Source organism: Bos indicus, chromosome 6, assembly GCF_029378745.1.
Source record: "Bos indicus isolate NIAB-ARS_2022 breed Sahiwal x Tharparkar chromosome 6, NIAB-ARS_B.indTharparkar_mat_pri_1.0, whole genome shotgun sequence".
NCBI classification, from domain to species: Eukaryota; Metazoa; Chordata; class Mammalia; order Artiodactyla; family Bovidae; genus Bos; species Bos indicus.
In genome coordinates, this window is record NC_091765.1 from 60,406,294 (window position 1) to 60,426,581 (window position 20,288).

The 20,288-nt window shown below is 39.3% G+C and overlaps 2 protein-coding genes across 19 annotated transcripts in view; one reads left to right on the plus strand and one right to left on the minus strand.

Moving 5' to 3' along the window:
- The window catches only part of NSUN7 (NOP2/Sun RNA methyltransferase family member 7), a 47,554-nt gene extending 37,344 nt beyond the window's left edge, over nt 1-10,210 (plus strand). For 3 of the 4 annotated variants that reach the window (XM_070791350.1, XM_019962635.2, XM_019962634.2), the window contains exons 10-12: nt 1,903-2,020; nt 7,239-7,362; nt 7,873-10,210. In XM_070791350.1, coding sequence (XP_070647451.1) covers nt 1,903-2,020; nt 7,239-7,362; nt 7,873-8,502 — 872 coding nt within the window. In that variant the 3' untranslated portion in view covers nt 8,503-10,210. The remainder of the gene's footprint in view (nt 1-1,902; nt 2,021-7,238; nt 7,363-7,872) is intronic. The other variant, XM_070791351.1, reaches the window with a different exon arrangement.
- Nucleotides 10,211-11,494: 1,284 nt separating this feature from the next.
- The window catches only part of APBB2 (amyloid beta precursor protein binding family B member 2), a 385,290-nt gene continuing 376,496 nt past the window's right edge, over nt 11,495-20,288 (minus strand). For all 15 annotated transcript variants that reach the window (XM_070791347.1, XM_070791344.1, XM_019962637.2 and 12 more), the window contains 2 exons: nt 19,179-19,358; nt 11,495-14,933 (listed from right to left, as the gene is read on the minus strand). In XM_070791347.1, coding sequence (XP_070647448.1) covers nt 14,766-14,933; nt 19,179-19,358 — 348 coding nt within the window. In that variant the 3' untranslated portion in view covers nt 11,495-14,765. The remainder of the gene's footprint in view (nt 14,934-19,178; nt 19,359-20,288) is intronic.

Below are 20,288 nucleotides of genomic sequence, written 5' to 3' on the forward strand. Positions count from 1 at the left end.
CTTCTATAATTCCAACTTTAGTTAAACTCTTAATTTGTTTAATACTAAAAAGAAAGTAGATGAATTAAAGATAAAGCCTAGATCTCTTAAAATCTGAGTAACAAGGCCATTTAAGTATTTATATTATTGCTTCAATCCCTACATTTAGATTTTGAGTACCAATGCCCTTTCACACTTAGATATGGAAATCTAGAAGACTCTGAGAAATTACATTAACTTTTATTAACTTAGTGCATGTTTATCAGATGTCTATTCTGGGTCAGGTATTAAGCCAGTTGTTAAGAATATGAGTTTGGATAAATCCTGACCTCCAAAGGCTCAAAGGTTAGTATAGGGTATAGATGATTTAATATATAAAGATATAGCATATATGAAGTAGAAATTAGGCAAAATAGAAAAACATGGAGGAGTTCTGTCCTTTTAACTGATGCTATTAATAAACACTATTTTGAATATGATAGTATGTATATGTTCAATGAAATGAGTTGGTTGGAAGATTAGGGAGCTGATAAATAATACATTTTAAAAATTCTTTCTATGATTGCTCTATTTGAAATTGCAAGATAATCTCTTGAAACTAACCATCCTCCATATCTGCTTTGATTTTCTCTATAGCATTTGTCACCGCCCAATGCTTTAGTTTTAGGTGGGGTCTCACTGTGCAGCTTGCAGGATCTTAGTTCCCTAATGGGAACTAAGAACCTGGGCCCCTGGCAGCGAGACTGCTATGTCCTAACCACTGGACCAGCCGGGAATTCCAAAATCTATTTATTTATGTTTTTTCAAAATTATTTATTATTTTTGACTGGGCTGGGTCTCCATTGCTGTGCAGGCTTTTCTCTAGTTGCAGAGAGCAGGAGCTACTCTCTAATTGTGGTGCACAGACTTCTCATTGCAGTGGATTCTCTTGTTGTGAAGTAGGGGCCTAGGCACGTGGGCTTCAGCAGTTGCAGCTTGTGGGTTCAGTAGCTGTAACCCATGGGCTTTAGAGCTCAGGTTAGACTCATGGGCTTAGTTGCTCCACGGCATGTGAGATCTTCCTGGACCAGGGATGGAACCCATGTCTCCTGCATTGGCAGGTGGATTCTTCACCACTGAGTCACCAGGGAAGCCCTGTTTATGTCTTATGTCAATGAAACATAGAAAATAAGCTCCCTGGGGCAGGGGTTTTTGTGTGTATGTATTAAATAGTAAGAACAGTGCTTAGCATGTAGTATGTGCTTGGTAAATGTGAACATGAGTGAGTTGCTGGTAGTAATATTACCTCACTTTAGAGTTGAGGAATTGGAGAGGTAAGTAACTTTCTCAGGTTCATAAATCAGTAAATAACAGAATTGGGATTCACACTTAAGTCTGTCTCTAGAGTCCTTTTAACTAGTTATGCGATATGGCTTTTGGAAGAATGGCTGGAAGTGTCAAGCTGTGGTAATCTGCAGTATTTATTTGCTTGTGTTTGTAATAAGGTTGGTCACATGGATTGGATTTTCAACTTCTATATGATTCAGTTATATTTACTTCATTTATTGGCCAGACTATATTACTAATACATGCTTTAAAGGGGAGCCATGCAAGCATCTGTAGACATCATTCCCATCAAAACCGTGTGGTATTAGTACAGACATCTGGGCTTCCCTTGTACCTCAGTTGGTAAAGAATCTGCCTGCAACGCAGGAGACCCAGGTTCGATCCCTGGGTCAGGAAAATCCCCTGGAGAGGAAATGGCAACCCACTCCAGTATTCTTGCCCAGAGAGAGTTCTATGGACAGAGGAGCCTGGCAGGTTGCAATGAGGTCGCAAAAGTTGGACACAGTTTAGTGACTGAACCACACCACCACTGAAAACACAAGAGATTTGTTCACGATTGTTAATGGAGTCATTATATTCCGTCTTCTTTAAATATAGTTACCAGAGCTCAAGCTATTGTTTACTGCACATGTTCAGTTTATCCAGAGGAAAATGAAGCTATTGTTAAGAAAGCACTGGAATTTCAAGACCACGAGATTAAAGTACAACCTTATAGGTAAGAAAGAAAGAAAGAATTCTAAACAACTCAACTAAATATCTTTGAAAGTGAAAAATTACAATTTTCTAAGTTAGAAGGCATTTCATTTCTTTTTTATTGGACTTTAATATGACCAAATACCCTAACTTCTTACAACTTTAAAGTAGATTCTGTAAAAGCTTTGCAATGGCTTGGTATGTGAATTGTATTGTACACTAAAAGATTTGTTTTGTTGTTGTTATTATTATTGCTCAATAAGGTTAAAGGCATTTGGGCTTCGACTTGATTGATTTCTGGGTAAATTGAATATAAACTTTGTATCCTGAGTCTTAGATACATGCTTCAATAAAAGGAAAGTATAAAATAACCTTAGAAAGTAGCAAGAAAATTGGATATTTATTATCTGAAAATATATGTTTCTTAGACCTGTTTAGCCTTTGGCACCCACAAGGATTGAAATAAAAATAGCCTGAATAACCATAATAGCTTTTGGGTAAAATGATATATTAAACTAGGGGTAGAAGGCAATGGCACCCCACTCCAGCACTCTTGCCTGGAAAATCCCACGGACGGAGGAGCCTGGTAGGCTGCAGACCATGGGGTCACTAAGAGTTGGACACGACTGAGCGACTTCACTTTCACTTTTCCCTTTCATTCATTGGAGAAGGAAATGGCAACCCACTCCAGTGTTCTTGCCTGGAGAATCCCAGGGATGGGGGAGCCTGGTGGGCTGCCGTCTATGGGGTCGCACAGAGTCAGACACGACTGAAGTGACTTAGCAGCAGCAGCAGCAGAGAAGAAGAACTGTAATACTCCATCCAAACTCTGGACATCAAGATAAGGAGTATGTCTATTAATGATATATGACACCAGTTAGTTCTTCAAGACTGTGACAATTAATAAGGTATTTTAAAATGTCTCCAATTTTTAACTTATTTCCCTTGTTCTGAACTTTTCCTGTAATTCTTTTTTTTTAAAATTATTTATTTCTTTGGCTGTGTTGGACTCAGTAGTTGTGGTGTGGGCTTAGTTGCTCCAAGGCATGTGGGATCTTACTTCCCCAACCAGGGATTGAACCTGCATCCCCTGCACTCCAAGACAGATTCTTAACCACTGGACTACCAGGGATGTCCCTGTAATTCTTATAGTAGGATCTTAATAGGCATATGGTTTGTTCCCTCCTTTTAATTTGATGTTTTTCCTTTGCCAGTTCACAGATGGACATGTTAACCACATCTATATTTCCCTTCTTTCTTTACTTCCTTAATAATTCTTGTTGGTAGTTAACAGCCAACCTTATTTCTGCCAGCTTCTTAACACAGCACAAACTAAATCACCATCTAGTAGCAAACAGAATTATTGCACAATATAACCAAATTCACCAGTGTGAGTGATTTGATTTGTCTGTCAGGAATGATGTTTCTAAGAATGTAATATGGCAAAAATAGAGGAAAATCTGTATGTATTGTATTTCATTAGATTTTTTCATTTTTAAGTTGAAGTATAGTTGGTTTACAATATTATATTAATTTCAGGTATATCATAACATCATTCAGTTATATATAACTGAAATATATTTATGTATATATATGCATGCTTAGTCACTCAGTCCTGTCTGACTCTTTGTGACACCATGGACTGTAGCCCGCCAGGCTCCTCTGTCCATGGAATTCTCCAGGCAAAAATACTGGAGTGGGTTGCCATTTTCTTCTCCAAGGGAGTCTTCTAGACCCAGGGATTGACTCTGGGTCTCCTGCATTGCAGGTGGATTCTTTACCATGTGATCACCTGGGAAGCTCACAGGTGTATATATAAGTGAATATATATATTTTCAGATTATTTTCCATTATATTTATTTATATATATATATATACACACATTTCTATTGTTACAAGATATTGAATACAGCTCCCTGTACTTACTATACAGTAAATCCTGTTGCTTATCTATTTTTATGTATTATAGTTTAGATCTGTTAATCTCATATTCCTGATTTATCCCTTCCTCCTCTCCCTTTTCCCATTGGTAACCATAAGTTTGTTTTCTATGTCTGTGAGTCTTTCTATTTGGTATATAGATTCATTTGTATTATTTTTAGGTTCTACATTTAAGTTATATCATATAGTATTTGCCTTTCTCTGACTTCACCAAGTATAATATTCTTTAGTAGGTCTACCCATGTTGCTGCAATGGCAATATTTCATTCTTTTTATGGCTAATATTCCAATATATATGTATATAGCATCACATCTTCTTAAGCCAATTATCTGTTGATGTGCACTTGGGTTGTATCCATGTCTTGTCTATTGTAAATAGTGATGTTATGGACATTGGGGTACATGTATCTTTTTGAATTAGAGTTTTCATCTTTTTCAAGATATATACCCAGGAGTGGAATTGCTGGATTATATGGTAGCTCTATTTTTAGTTTTTTAAGGAACTGCCATCTCTATTTACTTCCACTGTGATTATTATTTCCTTCCTTCTGCTGATGTTAGGTTTTATTTGTTCTTCTTTTTCTGATTCTTTTAGGTAGTAGGTTAAGTTGTTTTAGATGTTTCTTGAGGAAGACTTTTATCACTATGAACTTCCCTCTAAGAACTGCTTTTGCTGCATCCCATAAATTTTGTTGTGATTTCATTGTCATTTGTCTCAAGGTATTTTAAAATTTCCTCTTTAATTTCATCATTCACCCACTGATTTTTAAGATAACATATTTTGTCTCCATGTGGTCATTTTTTTCCTCATTTCTTTTTCTGTGATTGATTTCTAGCTTCATGCCATTATGGTCAGAAAAGATGCTTGAGATAATTTCTATACTCTTAAATTCATTGAGACTTGTTTTGTGCCCCAGTATGTGATCATCCCTAGAGAATGTTGGCTGTGCATTTTGTGCTTTTATCATTTAGGATCTGTTACTTTATTGATTTTCTGTCCAGAAGATATGTCCACTGATGTGAGTGGGATGTTAAATCTCCTACTATTATTGTATTCTCATCAATTTCTCCTTTTATATCTGTTAGTATTTGTTTTATATATTTGGGTGCTCCTATATTATGTGCAGGGCTTCCCTAGTGGCTCAGTGGTGAACAATCTGCCTGCCAATGCAGGAGATGTGGGTTTAATCCTTGGGTCAGGAAGATCCCTTGGAGAAGGAAATGGCAACCCACTCCAGTATTCTTGCCTTGGAAACCTCATGGACAGAGGAGCATGACGGGCTATAGTCCATGGGGGTCACAAAAGAGTTGGATGCAACTTAGCAACTGAACAATAATTATAATATTAGGTACATGTATGTTGATGAATGTAAAAACCTCTTCTTATATTGATTCTTTTATTATTATATATCTCTTTTTGGCCTTTTTTTTCAAGTTTATTTTGTCTTATTTGGTTATTGCAACCCCCACTTGTCATTTGTTTGCATTAAATCTTTTTCCATCCTCTCATTTTGAACCTGTGTGTTGTCTGTCTTAAAGTGGGGCTCTTGAAGGAAGCATATTGTAGGCTCTTTTTTAAAAAAAATCCAGTCTGCCACTCTGTCTTTCGTTTGGAGCAATTAGGCCATTGAGAGGTAATTATTGATATATATTTATTACCATTTTAAACCTTGTTTTCCAGTTGATTCTGTATTTCTTGTTACTTTTTCCTTTTTTTGTGTGTGTGATTTGATGATTTCCTTTTATGTTTGTGTTCTCTTCTTTTGGCTTTTGTAAATCTGTTGTATGTTTTTGACTTGTTATTCTGTTTTTCAAGTGTGTTTACCCCTTTCTGTGTCAACTTGCTTTAGAGTGATAGTAATACAGGCTCAAACACATTCTCAAAAAAATCTACATTTTCTTACTCACCTCCCCAACATTTTATGATTTTGATGTCTCTTTTACATCTTCATGTTAATCCTTTTGCTGGCTTACATTATTTACTTTCCAGTTATGATTTTCTCTTTTTTATAAATTCTTGCTCCTATCCTATTTAGAGAAGACCTTTCAATATTACTTTTAGGATAGGCTTAGTATTACTGTATTCTTTTAGTTTTTGCTTGTCTGAGAAATTCTCTCTCTCTTCTTCTGTTCTAAAGGATAATCTTGCTGGGTATAGTATTCTAGGTTGCATATTTTTCCCTTTTAGGAATTATCTTCTGTGGCCTTAGAGGGCTGTTTATATGTGGGACCAGCCCTGTGTAGCTTGTGTGGGTTATTTTTTGTGTGAGGGTTGTTTTCAGTATGAGTGCCTGCTGCCTCTTTCCTCATTGTGTGCTATCCATTATCCCATTGACAGAGTGTGTGCAGATGCAGTTGCTGGCATTCTCTCTCAGAGTAACACCTAGTGCCCACTCCCAGAGCTCTCAGAGGCAGCTTGCTCATGCCCCTGGAACTTGTGATACTGTCAGTGGCTCATGCCAGTTCCTGGAGCTCACACGCAGTGATTGGTGCTTGCTCCTGGAACTCATGTAGCCTGTGTCCTATTGTCTTGGAGTGCGTGTGCAGGGAAAGAGGCTGCTATGGCAGGTTCCGCCCCTCCCTTCACATGCCCTCAACAATGGTACATCACCACTATGGTGGGTTCAGGCTTTCTCTGCATACACTGTTGGCTGCAGTCGCACCAGAATCCAGCCCCTTCAGGCTGTTTCTGCACAGCCAACCCTGGTCCTCTCCCCAGATTGGCCCTCTGAAGCCCGAGCTTCAGCGCCCAGCCCCTACTTGCACCAGTGGATGCGTGTCTCAGGCTGGGGAGTGCACAGCTGAGGCACTGACCGTCTGTACAGGTCTCTCTATTCTGCCTGCTGCAGACAGGTTCTGCGCTCTCCTCTGAGGAAGAGCCTCTCCTTACTGGTGAAGGGACTTCACAGGGTGCTGGAACCTTTCCTCTTACATAGTTCCCTCCCAGGGGCACAGCTTCCATTTTGATCCTTTTCTCCCTCATTTTTCCTCTGTCCTCCCTGGTTATGTGGAGATTTTATTGCCCTTTCAGATGTCTGAGGTCTTCTGCCAGTGTTCAGTAGATATTCTGTGAGAATCGTTCCATATGTAGATTTTTTTTTTGCATAGTTGTGAGAGGAGGTTGGCTCACGTCATGCTGTACTCTGCCATTTTGATTGCTCCCCTTGACATTTTATTCTTATTTGGAATTTTTGTTTAACAATTGGTGGATGCGTGTGTGCTTTGTTGCAATTTACTGTCTCCCTTGATTGGCAAATAAAACATTCTAACTATTAATTATTTGCTGTTATCTATTGCAGGCTTAGTCCCCCTGTCCTTCCACTGTGCTCCTTAAAGGAAATACATTTGTCTACTGACAAATTTTTTAGAATGGAACCATCTGAAATTACCAATGGTTGTTTTATTTCTGTTCTAACAAGGGAGGTAAGGATAAAATCCCAATCTATTTCATACTTAGGGATTAAGAAACAACAAAGCCTCATACAAAGAACCTAGGAACTTTGTGAACATTTCATAATGGTATGCTTATTTCATAAATACCTAAAGGGCATGAAAAAGAATTATTACTGTCTGGCCAAAATCCCTGTTTTTATCTTTATGCTTCTCCTGAGTGTTCTTCCCTTGCTTACTCTCTACCCCCACCTCTCTAAGCACTTGTCAACATCTAGTTCATTTTAGCTCACAGACAAGAAATAAGCTCTGTAATTCTGTTTTTTTTTTTTTTTTTCTATCAGGTTCACAGATGGGGAGGTTTGAGTACAATGAAAGTAATTTCCTGAAGCTTATGGGATATAGTAGGGACTGAAGCCTAAAAACTATTTCTTTTAGTATAATAATGATACTCTTTTATCTTTACTGAAACACTGATAACTATTTGTGATATACATGGTAACAGTTAACTCCCACATTTACTAACTGCTTCTTTAATTATAGCGGGACCCATCTGAGACAGTGTCTGTGAAAGATGTTTTGGCCCGTGCAGCAGCAAAGGGTCTACTGGAGGGGATTGAGTTGGGTAAATCTTCAAAACGGGAGAAGAAGAAGAAGAAACAGAAAATGTCATTGCCAAAATCTTCCATTGCTGATAACAGCGGCATCCAAATGAAAATTGCTGAGTTCCTGAGTCGAGAAACTAATGTGAGTGCTAATCAGCCGGAGACATTAACAACAAAAACATCTCTTCCACAGAAAAATACAAATCAAGTGGGTTCTTCCTCACAGGTCAGAAAACCCAGCAAGCCCACCACCAATCCTTTAGTGCCTACAATTATGAAGAATACATCTGCCAGACCACATGAACGGCCAACAAACTTTGTGAGATCTCGGCCAGAAGACAGAATGATTCCACTGAAACCCATAGAGATTGCCTTGCCTCCAGTCATACTGCCGTTTCCCAGTCCGCAAGGGATCAGATCTCACTTACCAACTCCACATTTTTACTATCGTTGGGTTGGGCCCAAGACTGTCTTGCCTGGCTATCTTTCCACACCATCAATACTCAGAAGAGGGGAAAAACCTAAAGAAAACTTACCTTCCTCTCTACCCAGGCATCCTCGACCATAGCTGTGAGTGTCTTGCAATTTTTTCTACAGGGTCAGGAGTAGATTTTTTTTTTTTCCCCAGAGTCTGCAGATTAGACAGCTGTTGGAACTGGTTTCACTCTTGGTAACTTTCAGTCTGGACTTAGGACACTGGTTTTAAAGCTGCAACAATTTTTCTACAAGGGAAACTGTGCCTTGTAACAGACTTGTTTTCCAAGTTAATTTGTGAGGCATTTATTAGCAAGCATAAGTATGGAAAAGATGATCTTGCACTGAAGATCACTCTTCAGTACCAAGTCAGCTGTAGTTTAAACATTTCAATCACTATCGAGGTTGATCTTCTGTAATGTGATTGAGGTTGAGTAGAAATAGGAAAACCAGAAAGGTCCAATGTTCTAGTTCATATGTCCATTCAGAGTGAAAACTTTCTCACTGGAAGAGCTTCCAGGATCCTAAGCACAGTGAACATAAGCTCTCCCTTCTGGCTATTTAGGCCAAATACTGTTGTTAAAAAAACAACAACAAAATGACTATAAGCAAATTTCTATCTAAGTAGTAATTCTGTGGACAAGGTCAAACTGTTGAATGTAAGTGACACACCTGTTGTTCAAGAAATGTATACAAATTTCTGGGTCTATTCAAAGATCAGGTGAAAACGGTTCTTTCAAATGGCACATAGCAGTGAAGCCCTGGTAAATCATTTCTGATGCTCAATTAAAATATATTGTAGCACTATTTTAATTATATTAAAAGTCAGTTCATCTTGACTGTATTATCAATTGCCTTCCAAGAATTGGTTATGGTTATTATTTCTGGGTCTATTGACTTTTTTTCATCATGGCAACAGAAATTGATATTAAATCAAGTAAGTTACAACTATAAATCCTGCTGTTTAAGAACATGTTCACAGACACATTTATAACGTTTGAATTTAACGTTCTATTTTCAGAATCCAGTTGTGTTGAATAGCGTTATATAAATTCCTAAATTTCAATTCAGATGTCATGATTTTAGGAGAATATTATCTTCTTCAAGATGAATATTTAGGTCTGTTTCAGCTCTAGTATTCATTTCAGCTCTAATTTCCTCACTTGAAGTGAGGATAAAAATGGTGGATTTCATTTAGTAGTAATAAATTTTTTTAGCTGAAGCATTATCAGTAATGCATGTCAATGAAACATGACTTTTTATACTTGAACCAGACATATTATTTTTAAATCCCCAAAGAATTTTCATGTTAACTATGACTTAAAAACTATGGAAATGTTTTAAATGCTCAGCTTATTTTACTAATTTCAAAAATCAAAAACTATATAATCTTTGCTTGATATCAGAGTATGGTTTCCTCTTACTACCACTGACTCAGAGCCTTCCATGCCTCCCGGAGGCAAGTGCAGCTGAACTGAACTTTGTTCAGTAAAGACCTGATATTTTATCCCGGGAATCTTCTATCTCTTTCCTGCCCTCACCCCTCTGCCCCAGGCTGAAGAGCACTCCACTGTCCAGAAGTAGCAGGTCCAAGATTTTTACTTTCTGTGATAAGTTATAAGAAGAGAACTCACCCTATTATGGAGTAGGTCAGGATATTTTTCTGATCTCTATAGCAGTGTATAATTCATGTCATAACTTCAGCCACTTCACTTCAGTATCCCATAACATGAATCTTGTTATAAATTATTTTTCTCTTTATAAGTATATGAAGATTCTGTATTAAACCATTCTTTCATTAAGCCTGTGGTTTTCTTCTTTTAGAATCTTCTTAGAAGGACGTGATCAATTGTTTAAATATTTTGGTAGAGTAAAAAAGGAAAAATACTTAGGATAAAAACAATATGCTAAAATTCTAGTGAAAAATACTGATTACACTGACATTTTTCTTTCTTCAGCTTAAGAGAAAAATGCTGCAAAAACTAAAATAATGAAATTACTGGTATTTAGATATCCCAATAGCAAATTGATTTTTAACCTGTAATTATTTACCTCTGTATAATACCTGAAACCAATTGAAATTTTGCTCTTTGAAGAATAACTACCTTTGAGATAAAAAGATAAGGAAATGCAAGATGAACAAAAAAAATGGCTATACACTTTATATTCCATTTATCTTCTTCTATATGCCTAACAGTTAAACCAGATTCAAATACTGTTTTTCCAGTTACTTTTCATTTTGGATTTAGTGCCTGTACAACTCTTTTATTCTTTGACATCAGGGTCTTAAAATAAAAATGGACTCTCTTAATACTAGAAAGAGTGCATACACGAGCATCAAGTTGGTGACTAGGCTTCCAAGTCCAAAATGCCAGATGTCCTTCCTGAGTAACAAATAAGGACAGTGTGATGAGTTATTCAAAATTTAAAGTTACTTTCTAGTTCTTACCAGGTAGAAATATACAACAGCTAATCAAAGCAAAATCTTACATTACTAAAATGGTTTTAAATTTAAGAATAATTTGAAAATAAAATGACTGGCGTGAGATTTTTATCGCTATGCCTGGATATGTATAACTGATGTCAGATAAATGAGCCAAACATTTTACGCAGCTAAGTTTATTCTCACAACATATTACATTTAAAATGTGTAAAAGTGGTCAACAGCAGAAGGGGCCAAAAGCAAAACCAAAGGTTCTTTTGGGATAAACAAGCTGCTCTGGATGGCAGGGAGTGCTCTCACTGATAAATGTGTGCAGTATCTTTTCTCTGAAGCTGAAATAAATTAAACTTCATTTTACAGGCTGTGTAACACATGTTAGCTGTGTATTGGGTAGAGGAAGTCTGGCAAACTAGAGAGCTAATGCTTTTACTAGTTAAGTGGTGCTAATATCAGTTAGGGAAATGTTTTTCACATTGTTAATGAAATCTTTAATTTGTGTTGCAATGCTTATGAAGTGAGCGTGTCATCTAAGAAGAGGAGGAAAGACTTAGGGCTTCTAGTAAATGACCTTGTGTCGACTTGTACAAATGTTCATCATAAAATCATAAAAGCGGCATTTTTTAAAAAGTAGCAGTGCCAACAGTTTATCACCAAGAACTTATTTTAATGAGAATGGGTCTAGTGTTGCTTCATGCAGTAAGACAGACATAAACGAAAGACAATGGTCCCAATTAGCTATGGCTGATCATATATTCAGGTGGAAACAAAGGGCATGAGGACATGTGTGTGTCTCTGGATGAGTTCACACGTGTTGTGAAGGATATAAAAATGAAGCACCGAGCAGTGCTTTAAGTTTGCAAAGTAAAGTTTTTAGCCATAGGCATGTTGGCTATTGCCCTTGATGTGGCCAAGGAGCACACGTATGAGGTGGCAAGTATGCGTCTATCTAGCTGCTTTTAAAAAATAAAAAGAAACTTGTAAGTATTTTGCCGTTTCTTCTACATATTCCAATAAAAATGTGACTACAAATCATTACAAAACCACCTTTGAGGCAATGTATAGTTCACTGAGATTACTTAGACCTGGATACACTGAGAGATAATATCCAGTAAAGATAATAATACATTAAACACAATAATGCAGTATATTTCAGTAAAAATAGAATAAATAAAATAAAAATATTTTAAGCTGTATTTAACAGGTTAATTAAAAAAATGATAAGACATACAAGGCATAGTGAACATGGCTGCCTGTTTACCGAATCACAGATACAAAGAATGCATAGATAACTGAAGTGTCACTACAATATCAGGTAAAACACTGGCATCCTTTCACAGAAAATACACACACACTTTCATACATACTTTTTGGCCATGGCAGAAAGTGTCTGAACATACGGCTTAACATAATTAGTTTTACAAAAGTAATTGCATTTACTATGCAAAGCTATTTTTAAAACAAAATATCTGCAGTAAAGTTTTCAGTATGTAAAGGCTATCATTCATCTTAATGCATCCTATAATTGCATATATAAATCAGTTTGCTATTTAAAGCTAGCTCAGTATTCTTGATCCTGAAAACAAACGTATGCCTTAAAAATGAATGCGGTTCTGGTAGAGATTTCCAATATAAAAGTGGCTCACTAGTTAAGAATTTTGAAGTTTATCACACTAAAATGTTTCACTGTGGAGGTCAAGATGAAAAATCATCATGATTGAATTCTGAAGGGCACAGTAAGGATTTCTTTAATGAAGTAATTTCTTAGGATGTTATTGATAACTTCCATAGAATAGTATATAGGCTGGTGAGAAGTATAATTCATTTCTAGAGTGGCATCTTTTTTGCCATAACTCTAGGGTGCTAGCAAACAACTCCAGAGTTCTGAGACGGAACAGAGGCAGGAGGCCACCTACTCATTCCATCATGTTCTCTGGTGGCTAAGTATCATGAATTAGGAATATTTGTACCACACGTAACATCATCTCTGGATAGTCTGTGGGTTGAACAGGTTGTGCTGCACATAGAATCCTGTCTTTACAACACATCTGAGGCACAATGCAGGAAAACAGTCCTGGACTGAGAGAGGGCATTGGCTTTATACTTAATTCTACTGCACAAGTAATTTGGCCATACTTCCCTGCTTATACAGGGAATCTTAAGATTGCTCAACAATAACTGAATATGCTCAGAGTAAGTTTGAAAAGACTCCTCCTGACTTGCATGGAAGCAGCGTAACTTTAATAACTGGGAGTTGAGATGTGTGATGAGTTTTAGTCCTGGCTTTCTCACTCACTTTCCTGAGGTCTTAGGCTAGGTGGTTGAGCCCCTGTAATTCATATTTTTTTATTTCTCAAATGTGTTTATTACCTTCTCTACCTCATAAGGCTCAAATGTGATGATAAAAATGTGGAAACCATTCTGACAAGTACATAGCAGTAGATAAACATAAAGCATTGCTTTTATAACTGGATGATGCTATAAAATGATCATTTTTATCACTGAAGAGTAAACAAAACATGTTTAGATTTAGCTTCTTAGTGACTTCTTTTAAACAGTATCAACAAGAGTCTAAATCTGTGTATCTTTACATCTAAGTCTCTTGTCTATTGATAAAGAAGGAGGAAAGTGCTATTTTTGGGAAACCTGTTAAATAGTACATTGTTCCTATGTATATTTTGCTCTGATAAGAAATTCTTAAATCTTGAAGATAAATGGAAAAAATATAAATTTGAAAATATATCTAAAGTTCAACAAATTTTAATATTAAACACATAAATGCAGAAAGGTTCAATTTAATGCAGTTTGTTGCCATGGACAATACATGATGGACAGACAGCTTTCTGGGCAAAAAGCATTAGGGTAAGACTGAGCTAGATGTAGAATCCTAGCAGAACGTTTACCTAGAATGGGGACTACAACATGACATGGTGGTGGAGATCTAAAATAGAAAATGGTATTTCCTCAACTCCAAATTGCATATTGGCTAATTATCAAATTAAGGATGAAAGGCTTACAAGGACTATTTCGTTTTAATGTTGTTTATGTAGAGAATGGCCATAGTGAACTGTAATTCTATAGCTGCATTGTACAATATAAGGCAGAAGTTTGAAATAATGTCCCACCCAAAATGCATCCTGATTTTGCAAATCTCTTTCTTTTTCTTAATCAGTTTGAAAACCACCTAAACAGAAAGGCTATTTTTGTTCGATTTTAATTTCTGAAATTTAGCTTTTCAATTGTGAAGCTTCACTTTTTCCCCCCAATATCCCACAAACAGCTGTAGACATGAAATGGTGTCCATGTGTCAAGAAGCTCGTCAAGGAAAGCTGCCAGTTGGTTTCTATTCTGATGCCAACAGCCAGTTTTGTCAACCAAAGGTTCGATTTTATGAAAAACTAAAACAAAAATTCGTCATCCAATTTTTATAGCAATTCAATGGTATCCAGTATGCAGTGTCTAATCCAATGCTGAAAACAGAGCAAAGTGCTGTAGGACTTAAAAGTTGCTTGTGACAGATCCAGTCAAGAAGACAGTGAAACTAACTCAGGTGTCATTCACTCCAAGGATTCAGCATCTTCACTGGGAGGGATGTGGCCACGTTCTTCCCCGTGTGTGTGTGTGTGTGTGTGTGTGTGTGAAATTACGTAATGTTTACGATATTTACAATAAGAAAGGGACCTTCCACTGCTCATGATGTAACTTACCAACAGCAAAAAAAATTAGTCATGCTTCTTTTCATATCACACGATGGTGGCAAGACGAGAGAACATGCTTGTCTAACACTGTTTGGTTAAGGATAAATTCTCTGAAGACAAAGCATCAGCAACTGAATGGAAGGCCAGAGATCAGCTCCTCTTCTTTAGTGTAGCTATTCAACCTTCAGTAAATGGTACAGAGTCCTTTCGCATATGCAGCTATGGTGTTTCTGTGACAGGGCGTTTCTGTTTCAAAGTGTCAATGAGGGATAAGACCCCTCGTTTTACATTGGTTGTGACTCTTCTGGTCACCGAGTCTGCTGGCGGGGGAGGCGGTCGAACTTTCTGTGAAGGTGGCCTGGCTACCAAGCACTTCTGGTATCGTAACTGAAAACAAAAAAGGTTTTATGGTGGTTAATAATGTATCATTCCTTCTTGTTTAATGTGATTTTAATTCGTCAATATATTTACTCCCAAAGGTTCACAACCTAGCTCCTAAACATGAATCCAAAAGTTTATTAGTTTTTTCCTTAATGTAGAGTGTTTTAAATTCTTTAAGTTCTCTGTATTGATAGGCTGTGATTAATACACCTCCTAGTCAAAGAATGAGTTGATGAAAAAGAAAAAGGATTGGGAGAGTATGAACGGTTTCCTCAGGCAGGTAATGAAGGGGTGCTCATGCTAATTGAGAAGCAGAGTAGTAGAAAGGGCAGGGTTCGAATCTGGTGCTACCATGCGTGAACTGTATGGCCCCAGGCAAGTTATTAAATCTCGCTGAGCCTCCTTTTCTTCATTTGTTAAATGGGCGAAGAATGGGGACCTTAAAAGACAGTATTACAATTAAGACGTACTTGCAGAATGCCTTTTAAAAGAGGCCTAGCAAAACAGAAGGCATTCATAAATGTTTGTTCCCATTCCTGTTTCCTGCTTTAACTTAAAAAAATTATGTATTAAGATTTCAGGATACATTAACCTTAATAGATTAATTTTTAAAAATACCTTAGCACTGGTACCAAGGACAGGGTCTATCCTTCAGAAATATAAAAACACAATCGACCTGTTTTTGAATCAATGAAAAGATAACTAGTTCTTCAAAATTAGATTAGAAGGTTAAAATGTATCAATTTTCCCCCTCTAATCCCAGCACTTTAAAATCCAAGCACTTTAAGGTGATTCTTAACAATCTACTTAAATATTAATAGGCTCCTCAGAACAACTGTGCAACAGGTTGATGTTTCTGAGGAGCATGAACTTTCCTACAGCGAGACTCTTGTCACAATGCTCTGTCATAGCCCGCAGGCTACAAAATTAGCCCCTTTCAACCCAGTCATATGAAAAACAATTTATCACGTCTCCTGTGTGTAAAGTAAGTTTCTAGGTTTGCATCACAATCAGAAGTACACACTTCAAAGCACAGTTTTATAAACGGCAGGTATGGCAACATGGGACACTGGATGGGGAGTTTCTAGTGTTATGTTATATCCAGTGAAGAGTCAAAGTTATGCCTGATGCATTTCATTAAGAGGACCCCTCTCCCTCTCATCAAAGTATTTTCAACTGGGCCTCCCTCTACCACTCAGCTGCAAAAAAGTAAATTCAGAATGTGTTAATGCCAGAGACATTTCAGATTGCATGCATTCACACATAGATATTTCAGATGGGGAACCATGCAGATTTGAATCAAGAGGAAAGAGACCAAGTTAGAAATGCTGGATACAGAGTATAAAGAAAGGTTTATCCCTAATGTCTTACACTAGATTGGCTGAGTCACTTTAGCTGGTGGCCCTCATACAATTAAAATAGTAAATGAGTAGAAATTATTTCTAGAGAAGAGACAATGAGTCTTGGAATCAGAACAAACTATAACCAGTGATAAAGCTAATTATTTAATTGTCATCAGCATTGAAAATGTATAATTAAGGCTAAAAGCCATTCATTTTATGACTAAAATCATCTGTTACGATTTGTTTATAATTTCACACACACACACAAGAGTTACCATCCATTTTTGCTTAGCTGGATTCTCCCATTTTCTGTTTTCTCCACACAGTCCCTTCATCCCATCTCAGCTCCCTATGTCCAGTCAGGAGGTTCATCTCAACTCCTCTACTGCCCCGGCCCCCTCCACTGGGCCCTGGTTCTTTATATGCAGGTGGATTTGAGGTAGAATCCTGGCCCCACAGAACACGAGGGGAAACTGTTCTCTGACAAAGGACCGTGGTGGGGATGAAGCCACATAACAAGTGCACAGCGCAGAGCGCCTTCCCCTCCTGCCCTCTGCTTTCAGAGGCGTCCACCTCTGCCTCTCTGTCCAGCCACCCCTTCCTTTCCCCTTCTTAACCTAGCAACGTGCTTGTCTGTAAAGAAACAGAGAACGCCCTCCACTGCCCCCAGCCAGCTCCACCTGTTCCTGGACTCCTGGCATCTTCCGGCAGGTCTCAAAGTCACTTGAACCCAATCGGCAGGCTAAGCCCAGCTCCAGGATCTTCAACTTCCACCAAGACCTTGGCCCAACAACAAATATGACACCCGTTTCAATCCGGCTTTGCTGGCTCATTTCCCTCAGCCTCAAAACCGTGTGGCTCTCCCCCATCCCAAACAAATGAGTAAGAGCCCCGACGGCGTACTTCCAGCTACTCCTTCACCTCAGACTTGACGAGCAACCTTTCTTCAGGGCCCCTTTCCTCCTCCAGGTCACTCCTCCATCCAGTGCAGTCTTACCCTTAGAGCACTTTCTACACCATAACAGAAAGTCGGTTTCTGCATCTCCCCACAGTCCCAAACTCCACAGTACAAGGATCACATCTTAGTCCTACTTGAACTTCCCAGAGTGCAGCCCACAAACGGTGGACTGAGTTAAGGGAAGTGCTGCTGCTGCTGCTAAGTCGCTTCAGTCGTGTCTGACTCTGTGCGATCCCATAGATGGCAGCCCACCAGGCTCCCCCATCCCTGGGATTCTCCAGGCAAGAACACTGGAGTGGGTTGCCATTTCCTTCTCCAATGCAGGAAAGTGAAAAGTGAAAGGGAAGTTGATCAGTCGTGTCTGACTCTGTGCAACCCCATGGACTGCAGCCCACCAGGCTCCTACGTCCGTGGGATTTTTCAGGCAAGAGTGCTGGAGTGGGGCACCACTGACTCTGGGCAGGTGCTTCAGATTCCGCATTCCTTGTTGCCAGCCAGGTGATTCTCCGTCACCTGCTTCTGTCTTGTCCCACTGCCACTCCTGGTTTAGACGCAACTCTCCCCTGGCCCCCTGGTGATCTCCCCACCTCAGCCGCATCCTTTTAACCCTCCTCCACTTTGTTTTCTTCTCTCTTTTGGAGGATGGTCTATTCACTCTCCTGCTTAACAAACTCTGCTGAAAGTAACACCCTGGCATGAGATCCCAGGCCCTTCGTGACATGGACCACACCTCCTTCCACCTACCCCACCTGCTGCTGTAGAATACACCATGCAGCCTAGGTTTGGATGCCTCCTTCAAACAGTTCCCTCCTCCTTACTAGAACTTTTCCAGTGGCTGGAGTAACAGGAGCTCAAACGATATTTGTGGATTGGATCATTTGAAATCATATATGTGGTAAAGAAGCACTGGCTTTATTGCCTGGAGACCTGGGGGTGAACACAGGCTTTGTCACTTACCAATGCTGCCCTGGGGCTGGCCCTTTTCCAAATGACCCAGTGCCCCAACGGCATGCTTCCAGCTACTCCTTCACTTTAAACTTTAGGAGCGAGCTATTTTCAGGGCCCTCTTCTTCCTATGGGTCACTCCTCCATCCAGACTTGGGGGCAAACACAGGCTCTGTCACTTAACAAGTCTGTCCTGGGGCCTGCCCCCATCCCAAACAAATAAGCAAGCACCCCAGTAGCGTGCTGTCCTCTGAACCTCAATTTTGTTATAAATAAAAGAACTACCTAACAGGGCTGTGGTGAGAATAGAGTTCACAGATATAAACAAGAACAATGCACTTAGACCAACTACCTAAAATAAAGACCATTTGATACACTGAATTAAAAAAAATTAGGTTTGGTTCCAAGAAAAGAAAGAAAGAAAGTGAAGGAGCTCAGTCGTGTCTGATTCTTTGAGACTCCATGAACTGTAGCCCACCAGGCTGCTCCATTCATGGAATTTTCAAGGCAAGAGTACTGGAGTGGGTTGCCATTTCCTTCTCCAGGGGATCTTCCTGACCCAGGGATCGAACCCAGGTCTCCCGCACTGCAGGCAGATGCTTTTACCGTCTGAGCCACGAAGGAATTCCCTGGTGGATTTGGTTCCAAAAATGGCACCAATTCACACATGACCAGCATCTCCTGATCACACACTGAAATTAGGGATCAAGAACTGAGAATCCTCAGATTTATGGCTTTGAAGGTCATCGTTTTCAGTGTTCCTGGAGTCTCTAAGAAGAACTTGGCTCCAGCCACTCCTGCTGCTTCCGGGTGTCCTGCCCTCTTAAGACAGCAAACTGCTCATCACGATTGATTCCGTCTACAGGAATGAGGGTGTCACACAGCAAGGCCTTACTTGAGAGCTTAGACTCAGCTTCTTTTAAGTCAGAAATTCTACTCTAATTTATGGCATATCAGACAAAAGCAAGGGCCTGAGGGTGGAACCCCCACAGTGGGCTTACTCACCATGCAGGCAGCCTGCACCGCCTCCGACACGTTACCGGCATTAGGCTCACACCAGAAAACGTGGCACTCGAAGTGCTGGTTCCCAGTATCCATGATGAAGGCAAACGTGTGCACGTCCTTCCCGACGCCCATGAAGGACAGGAATCGCACCCGACACTCCACCAGGATCTCCTCTTCATTCTGCAAGAGACCCTGTTCAGTAGCCCAGCCACAGTCACAGACACATTTGGACCATAAGTCATAGAATTGGCTTACAGTGGCTGCACAGAGGAAATGGTCTTTAAAAATATACAGCCAGACTGAATTTAGAAAGGACTTGTATTTTTCTAGCAAGGGAAGTTTCTAAATGTGTCTGGAGAGGCCTCACTGCTGTGGGTGCCTCATTCTGACATTGAGTCTACTCTGAACCACGCGGCAACCAGGTATGAGTGTTTTGGTCTCTGTCCAGTCCACTCCAAGCCTGTGACTTCACTATGGGTAGGAACAATGCCATGTACACTTTTTATGTACTGCCCATACAGTGGCTCAGAATCCACTTGCCCTGGCAAACCCACTAGAAACCCCAGAGCACCAAGAGGAAAGGATTCACGGGATCTCTTTCCACCCAGGTCTTCCCCAACTCAACAGCGCATTGAATCATAAGTGTTAGCTGCTCAGTCATGTCTGACTCTTTGCAACCCCACTGACTGTAGCCCGCCAGGCTCCTCTGTCCACAGAATTCTCCAGGCAGGAATACTGGAGTGGGTGGCCTTTCCTTTCTCCAAGTGATCTTCCTGATCTAGGGACTGAACCCTGGTCTCCTGCATTGAAGGTAGATTCTTTACCATCTGAGCCACCAGGGAACCACTGAATCGTATTTCTGTCTAAAACTATGTAAAACAAAAAGTTACCAAATGCCTTTTTTTTCTTTTTCACAAAGTGATATCCATATGACGCTGAGTTAAGAAATGTTCGGAACTCATTCTAATGAACACTATTTCCTCTGCAACAGCCATTTGTAATTTGTGAAAATTAGTAAATACATCCAGAATGTTGACTTTTGGCTCATGAACATCTGGACTTATGAAATATTCACTCAGGTGCTGTGGGACTGCTTAACAGGCAAACGAA